The sequence below is a fragment of the Pagrus major genome, chromosome 8, assembly GCF_040436345.1.
Source record: "Pagrus major chromosome 8, Pma_NU_1.0".
Lineage (NCBI taxonomy): Eukaryota > Metazoa > Chordata > Actinopteri > Spariformes > Sparidae > Pagrus > Pagrus major.
Genome location: NC_133222.1, coordinates 4,821,630 through 4,837,473, shown reverse-complemented (window position 1 = coordinate 4,837,473; position 15,844 = coordinate 4,821,630). Strand labels below are relative to the sequence as shown.

Sequence of the window (15,844 nt, the reverse complement as noted above, 5' to 3'; positions counted from 1 at the left end):
TGGTCATCCATATCCTGGGAGTGTTTTTATTTAACCCTGGAGTGTGGTGAACAGTGCACAGGGTCACATTTGTCAATAAAAAGAAGCGGCACAGTTGATGATGGTTTACTTTTAAGTACGGGGTTCATAAACTCAGTGACAGCGGAGGTTAACAGGAAAATTTGACTGATGCACACAAAGTTGTTCTCCTTTCATTTCACTCTCACCTGAAGTTAACTCTGGAAATGAGATGTTAACATGTGATAGTTTGTGGTAGCTTGCTGGCAGTTCAAATACATTCAGATTTGCAAAGTGGTCCAAGCAGTTAAATAACTTTTTTTGCCATTTTTTTGTATAGTTAACTACAAACAATGTTGGGCGGTAAAAGGAAAAGAAAACTTGATTGTATTAGGTATCAATGAGCCAGAAGTATGTAACTGCTTGGTGCCATAACTCCACCTGGACTCCTGGACAATCAGAACTATACAAGACCAGAGCTGACACTCCTCTATTGGATGTTTGTTGGTATTATATTTTGTTAAAGGAGCTCTGAGTCACTTGTGTGTTGTGCTGGAAGCTGGTCAACCTGTGGTCTCTGTTAGCAGAGCGGAGTAAGAGCCGAGGCACTTGAGAACATGCTTAGAGTCACATCCTTTGGACTGCCTTGGAAAATTCAACCTGAGTCCTTCACAAAGAAATCCACAGTCCAGCAGCATCAAACAACAAAACCAATCGTCCACAGGCTTGTACAGGCAGCCGAGAGAGACGGGGAAGGTCTCATTTTTCACTTAAATTTCTCTCTATTGTAACTTTACTATACTTTTTTTGTTGTTGTTTTATTTCCTCACCAAATGCTAATGAGCATCAGTTTTTTTAGGTGTAGTTAACAAGTTGACGAGCAGATTTTGTGATTTATTCGGCTTCCTACGGAGATAATGCCAGGCATACGTGGGAAATAAAGTTGATTTGGAGCATATTATAACGGAGGGGGGTCACATAATGATGCATGTCTCAAAATTTGTGTGGATTAATACATCTGCAGATTTAGAAAAATATCCCCCAGTGAAGAGGACACATGACAGGAGTCTAAATCACTCCAGAAATGCTTAAAAAAAGTCCGGTGCCCTTTGGATGCAACCCAAGGGGTCGAGGGGAGAATCTCTGCTCTGTGGTTACACTCGACACTGCGTGCAGCAGCTGATCGAAACAGAGAAGGCCCTGTGACATCTGTCCCCGGCTCAGACCTGATTCAGTCCAGATTATACCTCCAAATCAGCCGAAGCTGAAATTACACACACTCGCATACACGCAATTCTGCAAACACGCATGCGCACACAGCGCTGGCAAGGCTTAGTTCATCCCTGACCTCTTGGACCCTTTGTCCTTTGCTTGTCTAGTTGTCTCTCCGTCTGTCTGTCTATCTCTTCCTCCCTCTCCATAATACACATGCACGCACATTTAAGCATGTGCGTGCGCACAAACAAGCACGCAGCTGATACTGTTGCATAATTCTTCCAGCAGTAGCACAGTGCCTAAGCTCTCATGAGTCATCGGTTGAGATCAGGCCGACTGAGTGCAGTGCGCGGAGCTATCTGCAAGTAAAATGTGCTCGATTGACTCATGCTGCAGCCATGATGACCACGCTGAAGTGTTTCCTTTTCCTAGAGAGGCCACGGAGATGTGACAGCTCTCACATTATTCTTTAGATCAACCGTATCCATACTTGAATGTGTTCTGCTCCACTCCGTGCTGTCCCATCCAGGTGCTGTGCATCTGCTCAGTCCCCCACGTACACTTACGAAGTGCTAAAGGTACTTGTTGCAGGTGGGAACACAGAGCTGTCTTGCAGAGACGCAGGCGCACGTACCACAAAACTCCCACACTCCCTCACACAGCTGAGTGAAGTAGTTCTGTTTTCACTCCACTCTCAGCTCCATCACCGCATCCTGATCTGTTTGTGTGTGTGTCTCACTGGAGCAGCATTTGTGTTTGTGTGTGTCTACAGCGTGGCCTAATGCGTGTGCGAGTGTGCAATCCACTGTACGTGTGGTTATTGATTATTCATGCTCTTCTGACTGTCCCATCTCTAAGTGTAGATATGACAGTTTTTAATTAAACGCATTTATCTGGCCCCCCTCTCCCCGTGCAGCAGTCTGACACAAATGTATTCCATTTGCCACGGGTAATGGAGCTGAGTGAGGACGAGGCTCACCCCAGGTAGCGTGGGGGGGGAGCCTCGGTCGGAGCAACGTACATGAATACACGGTGACGTGCATACGTATAGATGAGCCGAGGCATTGACGAGCATGTACAAATATGGATCCAGGAATGTGCATGCACACACTCTCTCTCTCTCTCTCTCGCTCTGTCTGCATCAGCCCAGCTGCAAGTTCATTAGTGCTCGCTGTTTGTTTAGTTCTATTGCTTTGATTGATGAAAGGAAATTATCTGTGTGCAGCGAGGAGACGCACAAATTTGGTTTGGAAAAGATGAATTTTCATAAAGATGAGCTGCGTCTCTCGGTGTCTCCGATATATTCGCCGGCCCACACTGCTGATTCATTCAAGGCTCCATAGGAACTCATATCTCCAAAGCTCATGATACTCTCATTGCAAACTGTGCGCAATGTACCTTTTTGCTGTAAGGGACATGGTAATCTTGTGGTAAACTTAGAAAATACACCTTTTTGAACTTGCGGTCCAGACATCTCTGTGTAAACAGTCTGACACTGATAAGGCTTTCAGTTTACAGCTTTTATTGGATGTTTTTCATTTCTCTTTCGGCACTGTAGCAGTCTGGTTGATGTAATATATAATCTTTGGTCCATAGATGTACCGAAAGCAGTTTTAACTGATTATGGAACAGTAGGGATTTAAGACTGATGCAGCTATATGATCTACATAAGCAAACAAGGCATTTGCGAGAAGATCGACTTTTTCTAAATAGTTGTTATAGTTATTCTTGCATGTCGCTCTTGCGCGTCGTCACACGATACAAACTATATCGGTGAAACTGGATCATATTTAATGGAGATACTGTTTTCTGGTTTTCCCTCTGATGTCCTCCGGCCTCCGAACGTTCAGGATTGAGTTTCCCGATGGACAGATTCCTTTACTTGTTGCTAAAATAACCGCTAACTGCTGCTAACTGAAGCTGCCTTTAGTAACACACCTTTGGTAACACACCTGACATTACATCTGAGAATATTGCTACTAAAAGCATTAGCAATATGCTGGGTCTGTCTTTCACTCGCTTTCAAAACGAATGCACGTGTTAGCTAGATCATACTGATTATCATGATTACTGCTTTTGGGCACAGGGGGCGCCACAGTCAACACAATTAAAGTTCTTCGTAGCTGCTTTAACCAAATGCGTTTTCTGTCTTTATGCTTCTATTTGTTGTCCTCAGAGCGAAGCCAACTTTTTTTTTTTGCTCTGTCTGTAAATTTTATTTATGGGATGTTAGTTGTGTTAGGATGATAGAGTAGCAAATAGTAGGAAAAGACTAATGTCATGTCAACCCGGCGCAACTGTTCTACAAAAGACTGTATTTTTCATTCTGGTCGGAGGGAAGTGGCTCTTACAGCGTTTTCTATTTATCTTGAGTGTCTTAGGATATAATGTGAATTTCTGTTGTGAGCAGCGAGGGATTTTTTTTTTATCATCATATAAATTTCATGATGTACAGTATGTTGCCAGAATTTTAATGTGGTTACCTGGCATGCATTTAAATAAACTTTATTTACACCTTTTAATAAAATTAGGTCATTAAATCCAGGTGAAACACACCAGGAAAGACTGGTCATGAATATCTACAGGTCCTCGCCACATGACTCACTCCCACAGTGGAGAGATGAAACAATTATGGAGAGTTTCAAGGTTATATGTCTGAAATATGTGAACATATAGGAAGAATAAGCCATATGATGACTGTGCTATGGTAGCAGACCGATTAGATATTAGAAGCATATACTGTAGATGATATGGCCGACTGATTGCCTGTTTTTTTTATTGTCACATTAGTATTCAGCTCAGGAAGAAGAAGCTGAGGTGCTTGTGTTCCAGCCTTTACCCTCATCCTGTGTTTGCCACCTAAAGCCCTGCAAATAATTAGTTTATGTTCACGCTGGTTCCAGCTGTGGCTCGCATGTCGTGGCACTCGAGAGGCATAACTAGTGCAAATCTCCTGCTTGTTTTTTTTTTTTTTTTTTATTCCTTGCTCATCTGCATAATGCACTCTGACACATGCAATCAGGAAGGCCCTATTTGCATAGGCTCGCGTTTGAACTTCCCCGTTGACACGGTGGCAGCGTTTGTTATCGGCCAGTTTTTTGACAGCCGGAGGAAGCCGCTCCCGTCAGGGCTGATATTCATGAGTACATAAGACAACAAGCGAGCTAATGGGCGCCATGTTTACAGACTTCAGATAGTCTCTCATTAGAGCCAAATGCCCTGGTGTTAGATAAGACTGAGTGGAGGAAGGAGGCAGAGAGGTTTTTGGGGAGACAGGTGCCTGATTTGCTTTTCTGTGTGCAGTGACATGTAGACATGAGCCGGCCAAAATCAGAGAAACAAAGAGACGTCATGTAATTAAAAAGTTTTCTGATTTAAGATTGATGTTAAGCACTTTTCATTACCACATTTTTTTTGTATTCTGAGGTACTGAATTCACCAATCTGGCAATGTCAAAGTGCTGCAGAAGTGCAGCTGTGTATGGATAGAATAACAAGTCGCTCTCCTCATCCATAGCCACTGGCGTATGGAGCGGCCACCGCAAGCTAGCTCCATAAATCTTCATACGATATTGGTGTGTCAATCTCGTCATTGGGTTTACTGTCAGTCCATCCAGGTGCTGTAAAGATTAGTGGGTCTGTTCACTGTCTGCTGTGAGAGGATGCCCTTGAGTGAGCAAGCAGGAGGACATCCAAACACCCTCAGGATGTCTAAACTCCCAAAAGCACATCTTGATCTACGCTCGCTGGAGACATTTATTGTCTGCCTAAGTAGCGTTTTTCACATTTTCGTCTGGTTGTTTATGTCTTTTTGAATGTTTGGAGTGTCATGATTGTATAACTCTGACTCTGAAAGTCCTTAAAAAACCTTTCTTTTCTCTTTCCTGTTTCTTTCTCAATTCATTCACTCTTTTTTCTTCCCTGACAGATCTCCACACTACGCCTGTCCAGAAGTCATCAGGGTAAGTCATTTTCCAATGATTCATCGCCAGCTTCTTTTTTACAAAGTTCTGCTTCTTATTTTAACCGACCCTAACACTCCGCCCACTAACAAACACTCTCTGGTCCTCAGGGAGAGAAGTATGACGGGAGGAAAGCAGACGTCTGGAGCTGTGGGGTCATTCTTTTTGCCCTCTTGGTGGTGAGTGTCAGCTTGTTCTTTCCTAATAATGGTGACTTGACTGATGGACATTTTATTTTCTCCACTAAAGCCCGCTGTTATGCAATGTAACCATAAATGGCTACCTTTTCCCTTTTGTGGCAGCTGTAAAGGATCAAAAGTAGAAAGCGAGAGCACCTTCTGACACGACATTCACAACTTTGCACTCAAAGTTGACCTCCGTGGAACGAGATGATCTTGAAGCCGCCTCAGGGACTCCAAACATAAAAAATCAGGGTTGAGGCAGTTAAATAGAAAATCCTAATATCGAGAAGGTCTTTGCTCTAAAAACGTTGCCGAAACCTCCTCAAGCATGATATTCTTGCGTAATAGAAAGATCAGAGAATCGAAGCATCTTTTTATTCATTATCCTGTATCCACACACAATGCTGTATCCATAATCAGGTCTATTCTCCAGCTACATTATGTCTGTGGTTCCCCAGCCGTGCAGCCCCGAAGCTTTGTTTCATCAACAGCTGTACTGTAGTTCCTACACACTCCTGCTCCATGAATAATTCATCCAGCCAAACTGAAAGAAGAGAGCCCAAAATAAATACCAACGCTGACAGGGCGGCTTTTGGCCACAGGCTCTGTTTATTTGTCTTTGTTTTTGCCTCTTTCACCCTCTCTCCGTGTCTTTTCTGTCTCATATCTGTGTGTACTTGTGTTAAGGACAGTCTCCCGTGTACTCTTGTGTTGCATAAAACCTGATGTTTTTTTTTTTTACCACTGTCTCCTCCGTGACCGCGTTTTCTCTCTCTCTTCAAAAACAAAAAGTTTTTCCTCCGTCACTGCTTGACTGCAGATGAATACTGTCTTTCTCCCGTTTTTCGTCCTGCTGTCTGGCTGCGAGATAACCATTTGTCTGATTGTGGGAGACGCGCATACTCCCCAGCAGTTAGGCTGCACTCAGATCATCTGTTACACAAGCCTTCACCCCCACCTCCCCTCCTTCCCTTCCTCCCTCCTTTTCTTCCCCCTCTACTTCTCTTAATTTCTCAGCCTTTCCCTCTACCCCTCCATCTTGTCTCCTGCTAGAGGTTGTCATTCATCAAACAGCCACATCTGTGAGGTGTCAGCTCGCTCTGATAAATGACTCTGATGAGAGAATGTTAAATGAACGAGGTAAATGAGAAAGCTGGGTAATTATTAGAAAAGCCCTGTTTTCAGCTTCACTGCTGTTTATTATTTATTTTGCATTGTGGCTCAGGGCAGAACGCTCTAATTGGAGAGTTGAACAAGTTGAGAAAAGCGAGCCTGTTCTTTAAGTGGTGCAGGATTAAGACTCAAAATGTGGTTTTGTTTCTTCTGGCGAGCCTCGTTAGTCATTCAAATTCTTTATTTCTTTTCTTTTCAGCCCTCGGTCGAGTGAAGGCTTATTTTCTGTGTTCAAACTTAGTTTCTTATTTCGATAACTTCGCCACTTTTCCCCTCTTCTGCTCATTATCTGCTTCTTTCTTTCGCCCTCTCCAGGGTGCGCTGCCGTTCGATGACGACAACCTGAGGAATCTGCTGGAGAAGGTGAAGTTGGGAGTGTTTCACATGCCACACTTCATCCCTCCAGACTGTCAGAACCTTCTCCGTGGCATGATCGAAGTGGATGCCACCAAAAGACTAACGGTCAGTTTGATTAAGCGACTGGATGATTCACACCTTTAAGATTTAAGCTTATATACTTTTGTCAACTTTTGATTTTGGTCTTGAGCTTGGTGCCTTTGTTCTTATTGAGTGAATTCTTCATGATATCAGATTTCCACTACACGATAATCGTTGCCAGAAGAATTCACAATAACGATATTATCGAATGGAAAGAAACAGGAATGATTATAAGAGGTGCTCGATCGCATATATGACATTATCATGAGGGTTATTATAATCGCAATATCAATATTTCTTTTTTAAATATCATGATTATCGTCCATGGACCAAAGCTTGCCCGCCATACGGTTTCATTTGGCTCACCAGAAAAATTTAATAACTGAATATGAACTGCTGTTTATGCCCTTTTAATATATATGATCACCAATTACTAATTATATTTCATATTCTGAGCACAATGGGCTGATTGACACTTCATTCATGAAGTCAGTCCATTAAGCACCCCAGAAGCTCTGTGAGGCGAGGAAAGAAAACATTTAAGGAACTTAGAAGGATTATCCTGTCATGACATTTTTTGAATTACCAGAATTATTTTCTCCCTCTCTCATTAATGTTCAGTTTTGGCCCCTCAAGGGAGAAAGTCTGTTTTTTGACAATTTCAGCTTTCAACTTTGTTGAAAGTGACAACAGTTAATAGTAATAATAATATTTGAGCTGGCTTATTCGCACCATAACCCTGCAGCCAGGGTTAACACTTTATAATAACCATCATTAATAAATGTTCAATACAAGTATAGTTAATTAAACATTAATTATTATTATTTATTTGACTGTTAACAAACAATGAAATGCTTTATGAATCTTTTATTAAGGTTTATAAACATCAGTTCCAACTTTACACTAAACAAGTGTTTAATAAATGTGTTTCATTGTTTACCAGTGCAATAACTGTTAATTCAGGTTTAATTAACTATAAATTAACCATGTTTATTATAAAGTGTTATCTTATTTATTAATGTCCATGACTTCTTTATGAGATTGACTACCACGTGGCTGTGTGTGTAATTATACATTTATCTCTGAGGGTATGTATTTACTGCCCTCACATCCATGTTAGCACACAAATATTAATATTACACAAGCCTTATGAACCTCTACAGTACATGTTGCCATTCTTCAGCATTATGCATGCCGTGTCTCTGCCCTACATGAAGGTACAAAGTACCCTTTGCACCTCGTTATGCACAATTCATTCGATCTCAATCAATAAGACATGAGTTATATTCGCGCTTAATATTTTATATTCACAGTCCACAACTTGTAGTGTTTACTAATGATGTTGTAGAAGCAAGCAAAACACATTAATAGATGTTGTTTGAGATACCATTCATGAGGGGGAAAAACCCATACACCTCGGTTCTTTGTTAAGAGAGGGAAATCATTATTTTGCAGATTCACAGAAAACTTTTAATGCTCCGAGGAGAGAGCAAGATGGCATACGCGTTCAAACTGAAGTGGCTAATATCAGCTCGATGCTGCCGAGCCAACCATTGTCTTATTTTTTGTTTATTCTCTTCTCCCTTGTGTTCCCAATGCGTTTGTCTCGCCTCATCCCCGATTCCGTTTGAGTTCCTCCTCAAGTACAGGATGTGAATTCAGGAGAGGACCGCTGTTTGTGAGCTCTCCCTCTGCACTGTTTAGTGCACTCATCGCGATGCCAGTCCCTTTCTGCACAGCATCTGATCACCTTGGCAAAGTGGCTGGAGGAGGGCGCGAGAACAGAGAGATGTGAAGGGCAGGGAGTCAGGATGAGAGGGACAGGGCGCGATGGACAGAGGGAAATGTAAATAATGGAAGTGGCCAGAGATCTCAGAAAAAGAAACACAGTTCACAGAGAGACGGTGCTGCCCTTTGTTCTCGTCTTGCAATTCGCATTTGGACGACACACAGAGATGCAGACATGCTCAGAAGTTACTGTGTCTGTGCACACACACATAAAACCCCACATTTTCACACATGTACTGTCGGCACAAACCTTCTTCAGGTTCTCAGTGTGGTAAACAAAATTGTTTTCATGCGCTTGCCTTTAAGCAAATGTAATGACACCACCCTGAAGCGGATATGCGGATGCTCCATTTCCTCATGCCTTCTGTCAGAATAACTTAAACTCACAGAAAAACAAAAAACACCACCAGTAAAAAAAAAAAAAAAGATCAGAAAGCTACAAAGAAAAAGATGCTCATTTGCAGGAGGGTTGACAACCTGAATGCACGGCCCCTTTTAAGATAAGCAGCAGTGTTGATTCGTGAACGTCACCTCTTTGGTATGCTGTATGTATACTAGTTTTCTGTTCTCCTCTGCCTGAGGAGGACAGGTCACCCTGAGATCCCCTAGATATGTCCAGCAGCCTGCAGCGTTGTCCTCGACAAACCGTAACACACAGGCCGAGCTGCTGGGAGAGAATATGCTACCTCTCCGCTCTCGCCCCCCCTCCCGTGCATTTGAACTCCAAACAGAGCTCTTGGGATGTGTTGTAACCTCACAGAATGTCAAACAGCCCTTTTAGATTGAGCGTTCTTGGAGTTAAGCGGTGTACCGCTCGGTCAGGGATGAGCGGGTGCACCGAGGGTGGGGATGACATCATAAGGGAACACGCTCTTCTTTTGCAAGGGATTATTTTTCCTAATAATGTTGACAGTAGTTTGTTCAATCAAATCGATTGGCGTTATCAGACCACAACTCCTGGCTGTGTTCTGGTATGTCTACTTACACCTTCTGTTAATTATGTTTTGCTTGTACATGAACACAAGTACACACACAGAGCGAGTCAGAGTGGGAGGGCACGTACCTGGGCTTAAGGGGCTTAGCCCGATAAAAAAAACCCTTTCTCTTCATTTCCTGTCCATGTAGTCCAGGTCCCTGGAGGTGACGGGGGCGAGCCACCTGAGCACGATCATCTCATCTTCACTATTCAAATGAAACATATAACGTCCTGCCTCCTTATGATCCGGGGCTAATGAGAAGGATTGGCTAGCTTATTATATTAAAGAGCAGGTAATCACAGACAAATTATGCATTCATGGGGGCAGCGCAAAGTATCAAGGTTGCTGGAATGAAAATAAAGGAAGTGCATCTGATTCTGTCTCCACAAATGAGAAATTAAACTGACCTCATTGAGAAATTAAACTGTAGTTAATCATGTAAACTTCACCGGTGTCAGATGCTGCAGAGAGGCCACTTACCTTTATCTGGCGTTACTACTCTCTACATGATAAGATACAAGTAGCTACTACCAGGCAGAGATGTATTAATTTTTAAGAGTGGCGCTGACCCAATAACAGGAACCCTCTGGGGGTGTATTTTCAGCAGCACAGATGCTACTGAACGATCACAGACATATTAAAGGAATATTATGGAGGCAGGAGTGTGTCTCTGAGATCCGATCTCACTTGTGCGTCGACACGTTGGTCCTTGTCACTTTGATCATGGAGTTGACATTACTCTACGAGTATATAGGCAACGATATAGTATAGAGGATAGTTTTTATAGCGTATGGTTAGAAAATATTTGAGAAGGATTGAGAGAAACAAGGCACACTTACAAATCCGTCTGCTACTTCAGCACCATGGAGAGCGCCGTGTTTTTATCGATACGCAGCACTGTGAGACGGCTGATATTTCAGAGTCCTGGCCACAGATTCAAACTTGTACAAACCTCAGTCAGGTGAAGGATCAATGATGCGGACAGACTAGATTCTGCTCCTGCACTTTCTCTGTTACCAGGGGATGGAGATGGTGGAGAGTAGGTTAACAATGGGGATATATTTTGGCCATTTTGCTAAAAATGAGTACGGCAACCCCCCGTCACATTTCCTACTGACTACTATCTCATTTGGTGGGTCATATAATCAATTTTGAAGATGCTGGAGTTAGCATTAAGTAGCAGTAGCAGTAGCAGTAGCATTTAGTAGTAGTAGTCGTTTGTTTTCTAGTTGTTTGCTGTTTTTCTCCAAATTACAAATTTCTATGGCATGGTCATTTTTTATGTGGTAAAACAGTCATGTGAAAATATTTAGTTACTCTGTTCTGTTCTATTTGGTCAAAATATTGTGATATTTGGTTTTGTCGCCCAGTCCTAGCACTTATGAAGCACCTCTGAGGCAATTTCAACATATTGAGATATATATATTGTGTATTGTCTGAAATATTGTGATATTATTTAAGTACTCTATTGCTCCACCCACCCTGATGACCCTCCCTGCTCTAATAAACAGTCATATGACTGAGACATGCAAACACACGTGAGCCCTGCAAACATTTGTATGAAAACAAGTTGCACAAAAATTACTTCATGCAGCACCAGATAAAAAATATAGTGTACATGAGCACATACTCGTGCACACACCTAAGCAAGCCAGCATTACAGCAGCTTTCCCCCTCTGCCTGAGTGAAAGCAGCTGGAATTGGTACTGTCACATTTAAAGACTGATTGATGTGATACTGCATTTCAAACCACATCACTTTCAAGCCTGCGTGTGATATCAGTCTCTTGCCTGCAGGCCTTCAATGAAAGTGGGAAAGAGTAGGTCACCCACTGGCCTCTATCTGACAGGCAGGGTGTCTCTGTCAATACCATGACCTCTGTGGAAGCAGATGCGACTCACCTATAGTCGGTGACCGCAGTCTGGCAAGCTCTGTGATTGAACTAGTTTCACGTGAAGGCATTGGAGCACCGAGGAAAGTCCTCTGGGAAACGTGGGAACATTGAGACAGCGATGTAGGCACTCACCCAAGAACTATACCTCTGAATAAGTGATAATAATTAGAGCTGCTGTGTGTATCTCCTGTGGTCGCGCAACAACAGCAGGAGCAAATTAAAAAGTCCCAACAGTGACATTGATCCTGTTTTCCTCTGTGGGCAGTTGAAACACTGTGAAGTCATTCAAACAGACATCTTCCTTTGTTGCCCTTTTTTGCTCACAGTTCCTGCCTCGTTCTGTTTGGCAAAGGACCCACGCTGACAGTGTTGCTGACAAAGTGGCCACATTAAAAGTGTGATGACAAGAGTAGTATTGAGAGGGCGAGTGTGTGTGAGTGAGTGAGAGAGATGGGGAAGAGAATGAGAATGGGAGATTCCCTTTAGACCAGAGGGCTTGGCAGGGTCAGCTGTGTGTGTGAGGGAGATAATATTCTCTGCTTATAGCTCGGCGGTATCACCACTCTCTCATACTCCTGCTGCACCTCTCTCTGTTTTTCTCAATAAGTTTTTCCCATTGGCAGTATTAATATTTGAAGGCCTCATTATTTACTTCAACCCGCTCAATCTGCTCGTATTGTCCTATTGTGTCTCCGGTAACTCGGCTCATACTGCGCCAAACGTTTCTATACACAGGCAGAAGATTGCATTCAACTTTTTCTTCAGTGATTAATTCCTTTGCACCAAAAGGATGATAAAATTATTCAAATCAAATGCATGCAATGATTGTGTACTGACCTGCCGTTTCTTCTCTCACATCTTTTTACAGTTAGAACAGATCCAGAAGCACACATGGTACATGTAAGTACTCTCAGTCTTTTCAACTTTATTTTTCTTTGTTTCATTTGATCAGTTTTATGTTGTGAAAGCTAAGGAAGAGGACTTTAAACATCAGTATTAAAGTCAGAATTGTACCAAAATGTACATTATTCTGTCAACACCAACACCGCTGGAAAATGTCCTGACATCTCGTTAAAAATTGATACACAGTGTTGTTTTCAAATTTCTAATTTTCAAATCCTGCCTCACCAGCATCATCCTTTCCTCCTGCTGACCAGAAAGTCAGCTTATGTATGTGTCCTTTCCTTTCCTTTCCTTTCCTTTCCTTTCCTTTCCTTTCCTTTCCTTTCCTTTCCTTTCCTTTCCTCTCCTCTCCTCTCCTCTCCTCTCCTCCCCCCTCTCATAGCCTATTCTGCAGAGGGGGTTGCAGGCCTGAGGGGCGAGCGACTGCATGATAAATGGCTTTGAGTTTCAGCCCTGTACACGAGACTACATTTGAGCAGGGCATGACTCCACTCTCGGGGATGTGGGGGTAAATTGGTAGTGCATGAAAGAGGATGTGCAGCATATGGTCAACTGAACGGAGAGCACGGGAGAGCGAACAAGCAGGGATGTGGTGAAGGATGAACCCACCTAACCTCAGTGTTCCCATCATTTAACTTTCATAACAGTGTGTGGCCACCTTTTTAATTTGACATAAATCTTTTGAGAAGATTTGTGGTGCAGGTCATCGTAAATTATGTCAGAGTTCATTTATGTGAATGGATTTTTTAATGGGGAACAAAAGCATATATATATATATAATAGACACTAATTGATGTCTTTAAAGGCTGATATTTCCATTATCACCATTTAAAAGTTCAGAAAGTAATTTAAGGATGTTTTTTAATGATTTTATGGTTCTTGCACTGCAAGAGCAAAGATGATTCATGGCAGGAAGTTGTGAGTCGTGGGAAGGGGGTTGAGTTATGGTTTCTGTCGTGTACTGAAAGATCATGCAAACAGACAGGGAGACTGAAAAAAGAAACAAGAGGAGACGAGAGAGAAGACTAATGCAATGTGAGGTCTGTCAGAGAGGAAGTTGCCAGGCTGTCCGTGTCTGCCTGCAGGCCGGCTGGCCAAGTGTCTGGCTGAATGAATGAATGAATGAATGAATGAACGGGAGGGATGGGAGGTTCTTGTGTATGTTGAAAGTTAGAAAGGTCAAAGTCCGCACCAACAGAAGCTCCTTTCTCCCATAGAAAACACTGCTCCTTAAACGCCTCGTCAGTAGTCCCTCCTTTAATTCGGTGACATTTGCATAATTGATGCCTCACGGATAGTTTGGAGCATAACAATTGATTAAGCATAGATGCTCTGTCTTTTTAAAGCGGTGCTGGCTCAGGCGTGTGCGAGCTGACCAATGAGAGGAGACTGGGTTTTTGAGAGGGAGGGGGGCCTTAAAGAGACAGGAGCTAAAACAGAATGTTTCAGACAGAATATGAGAAAACTGATGTGTTTTTTGATGTAAGTGTAAAATTATGAACCTGAAAATGAGCATAATATGTCTCCTTTAAAGGACAGCGCCAGGCCAAACTGTCTCCGCCAGGATGGGCAGAAAATAAACATACTCTCAGGTTCCGGTAGATTAGCTACACCTAGCTCAGGGTCCCATTTCCTTTTCATTTTTTCCTCACATCCACCATCAAATTGTAGAGTGAACAATCACAGCCGACTCAGTTCACAAGTTCACAGCATATAGGAAAGTGGAGGTGATTTTAATAGCTGCCTGTGGGGGTTAGCGCTCCATCGGCTTCACCAGAAGAAGAAAATAGATTAGTGGGGAAAAGTCAAGGAGGATCGCCTATCAGAGTATGTGTTTACTTTCACATTTGTAGCAACTGAAGAGGAATCTCTTCTTTTAAACAAACATCTGGAATCGTCCAGTAATCCTCCTGAAAATGGTGTCAGGGTAAAGTCGCCTTTCATTTTAAATCTGAAAGAAGAAAAAAAGTCCTGCTTGACTACTCTCAAGATACAGCCAGACAAAAGAGAGACAGAGCAAAATGACGTAACTAGCAGAGTGTCTGGAAAGAAAGTGAAGGGAATAATGAAGAAACTAAGTTTGGGAAACAAGCCATGACGAGAGAGAGGGGGGAGAGCAAAACTTAACAGCATGACTCAGTTGTCTGTCTGCATCTTGGCGAGCTTGTTGACCCCCGTTCACCCTCTGAAGCTTACATGCAAAATGAGTAAACCTGGGGAAGATGCATGACTTGAAAGTTTTTGAGATGTGAACCAGGGTTATAATGAGGTACACAAACACTAAAATACCTCACATACTGCATATTCTGTTTAGAGTACTCTAAATCTGCAAAGTGACGCCTCTATAAGCTACAGTATATGAACATTTTAATGTCGATGGCTGACAGTGTCCTTATTTGTCGTGTAATTTCTTTCCATTCCCAGAGGGGGGAAGAACGAACCAGAGCCGGAGCAGCCTGTGCCCAGGAAGGTGACCATCCGCAGCTTGCCCTCTGCCGACGATATCGACCCAGATGTACTGGACAGCATGCACTCCCTCGGCTGCTTCAGAGACAAAAACAAACTACTGAAAGATCTGCTCTCAGATGAGTGAGTTAATGGAGAGAGGGAGGGATTGGACAGAGAAAGTGGTGGGATGAAGAAGAAGTAGAAAGAAAGAACGGAGGTGTTGTTCAGTGAATGTTAAGGTGCGAGTGAGGACAGAAAAATAGAGGATCGATGGAAAAAAAGCGTGCTGAGAAACGAAAAAAATGAAAGCGGCTGAGGAGGACAGGGCTGTGTGGTGTCTGTGCGCACAGACAGCCTTGGTTTTTCCCCCCCGCTCTTATGAAACCCTGCGAGGCTGTCACTTTAGATGTCAGAAGCTATAGATCACTTAACTGTTATCACACAGCGCTTACACCGCTTGCCGCTGGATTCATTCCCCCCAAACTGATCCTGGCTTGAACCACGAACAAGCTCCTGGGGTCACATTGTTTATGTTCTGCCGCTAATGTCTGAGTTACACATGTGTTTGTGTTTATGCTGAGGATACTCACCCTGCTGTCTCTCGAACACTTATTCTTTATTAATGTGGGCACACAGATGTTTTTTTAGTTTAATTTTGCTTCGCTTTTTCTGTCTCCTTTCCCTCTACTTTACATTTTACCAGCCTCCATAATTTAATACTAAACGAGCATTACTCTATCACTTTCCCCCCCTTCTCCCCATCTCTTCCGTTCGCTTCCTTCCTCCTGGGAGCATCCCGTAATAGTGCTGGACTGGAGGAAAAAATCTGTGGTCTCTATCTCCCTCTCCCTGGTTCATTTTAGCTGAA

General features: G+C 42.8%; 1 protein-coding gene across 1 annotated transcript in view; it reads left to right on the top strand.

Annotated features, from left to right (window-relative positions):
* The window catches only part of brsk2a (BR serine/threonine kinase 2a), a 179,121-nt gene that overhangs the window by 140,203 nt on the left and 23,074 nt on the right, over window positions 1-15,844 (top strand). The window contains exons 6-10 of the mRNA XM_073472160.1: window positions 5,140-5,173; window positions 5,284-5,352; window positions 6,844-6,990; window positions 12,494-12,525; window positions 14,953-15,117. Coding sequence (XP_073328261.1) covers window positions 5,140-5,173; window positions 5,284-5,352; window positions 6,844-6,990; window positions 12,494-12,525; window positions 14,953-15,117 — 447 coding nt within the window. The remainder of the gene's footprint in view (window positions 1-5,139; window positions 5,174-5,283; window positions 5,353-6,843; window positions 6,991-12,493; window positions 12,526-14,952; window positions 15,118-15,844) is intronic.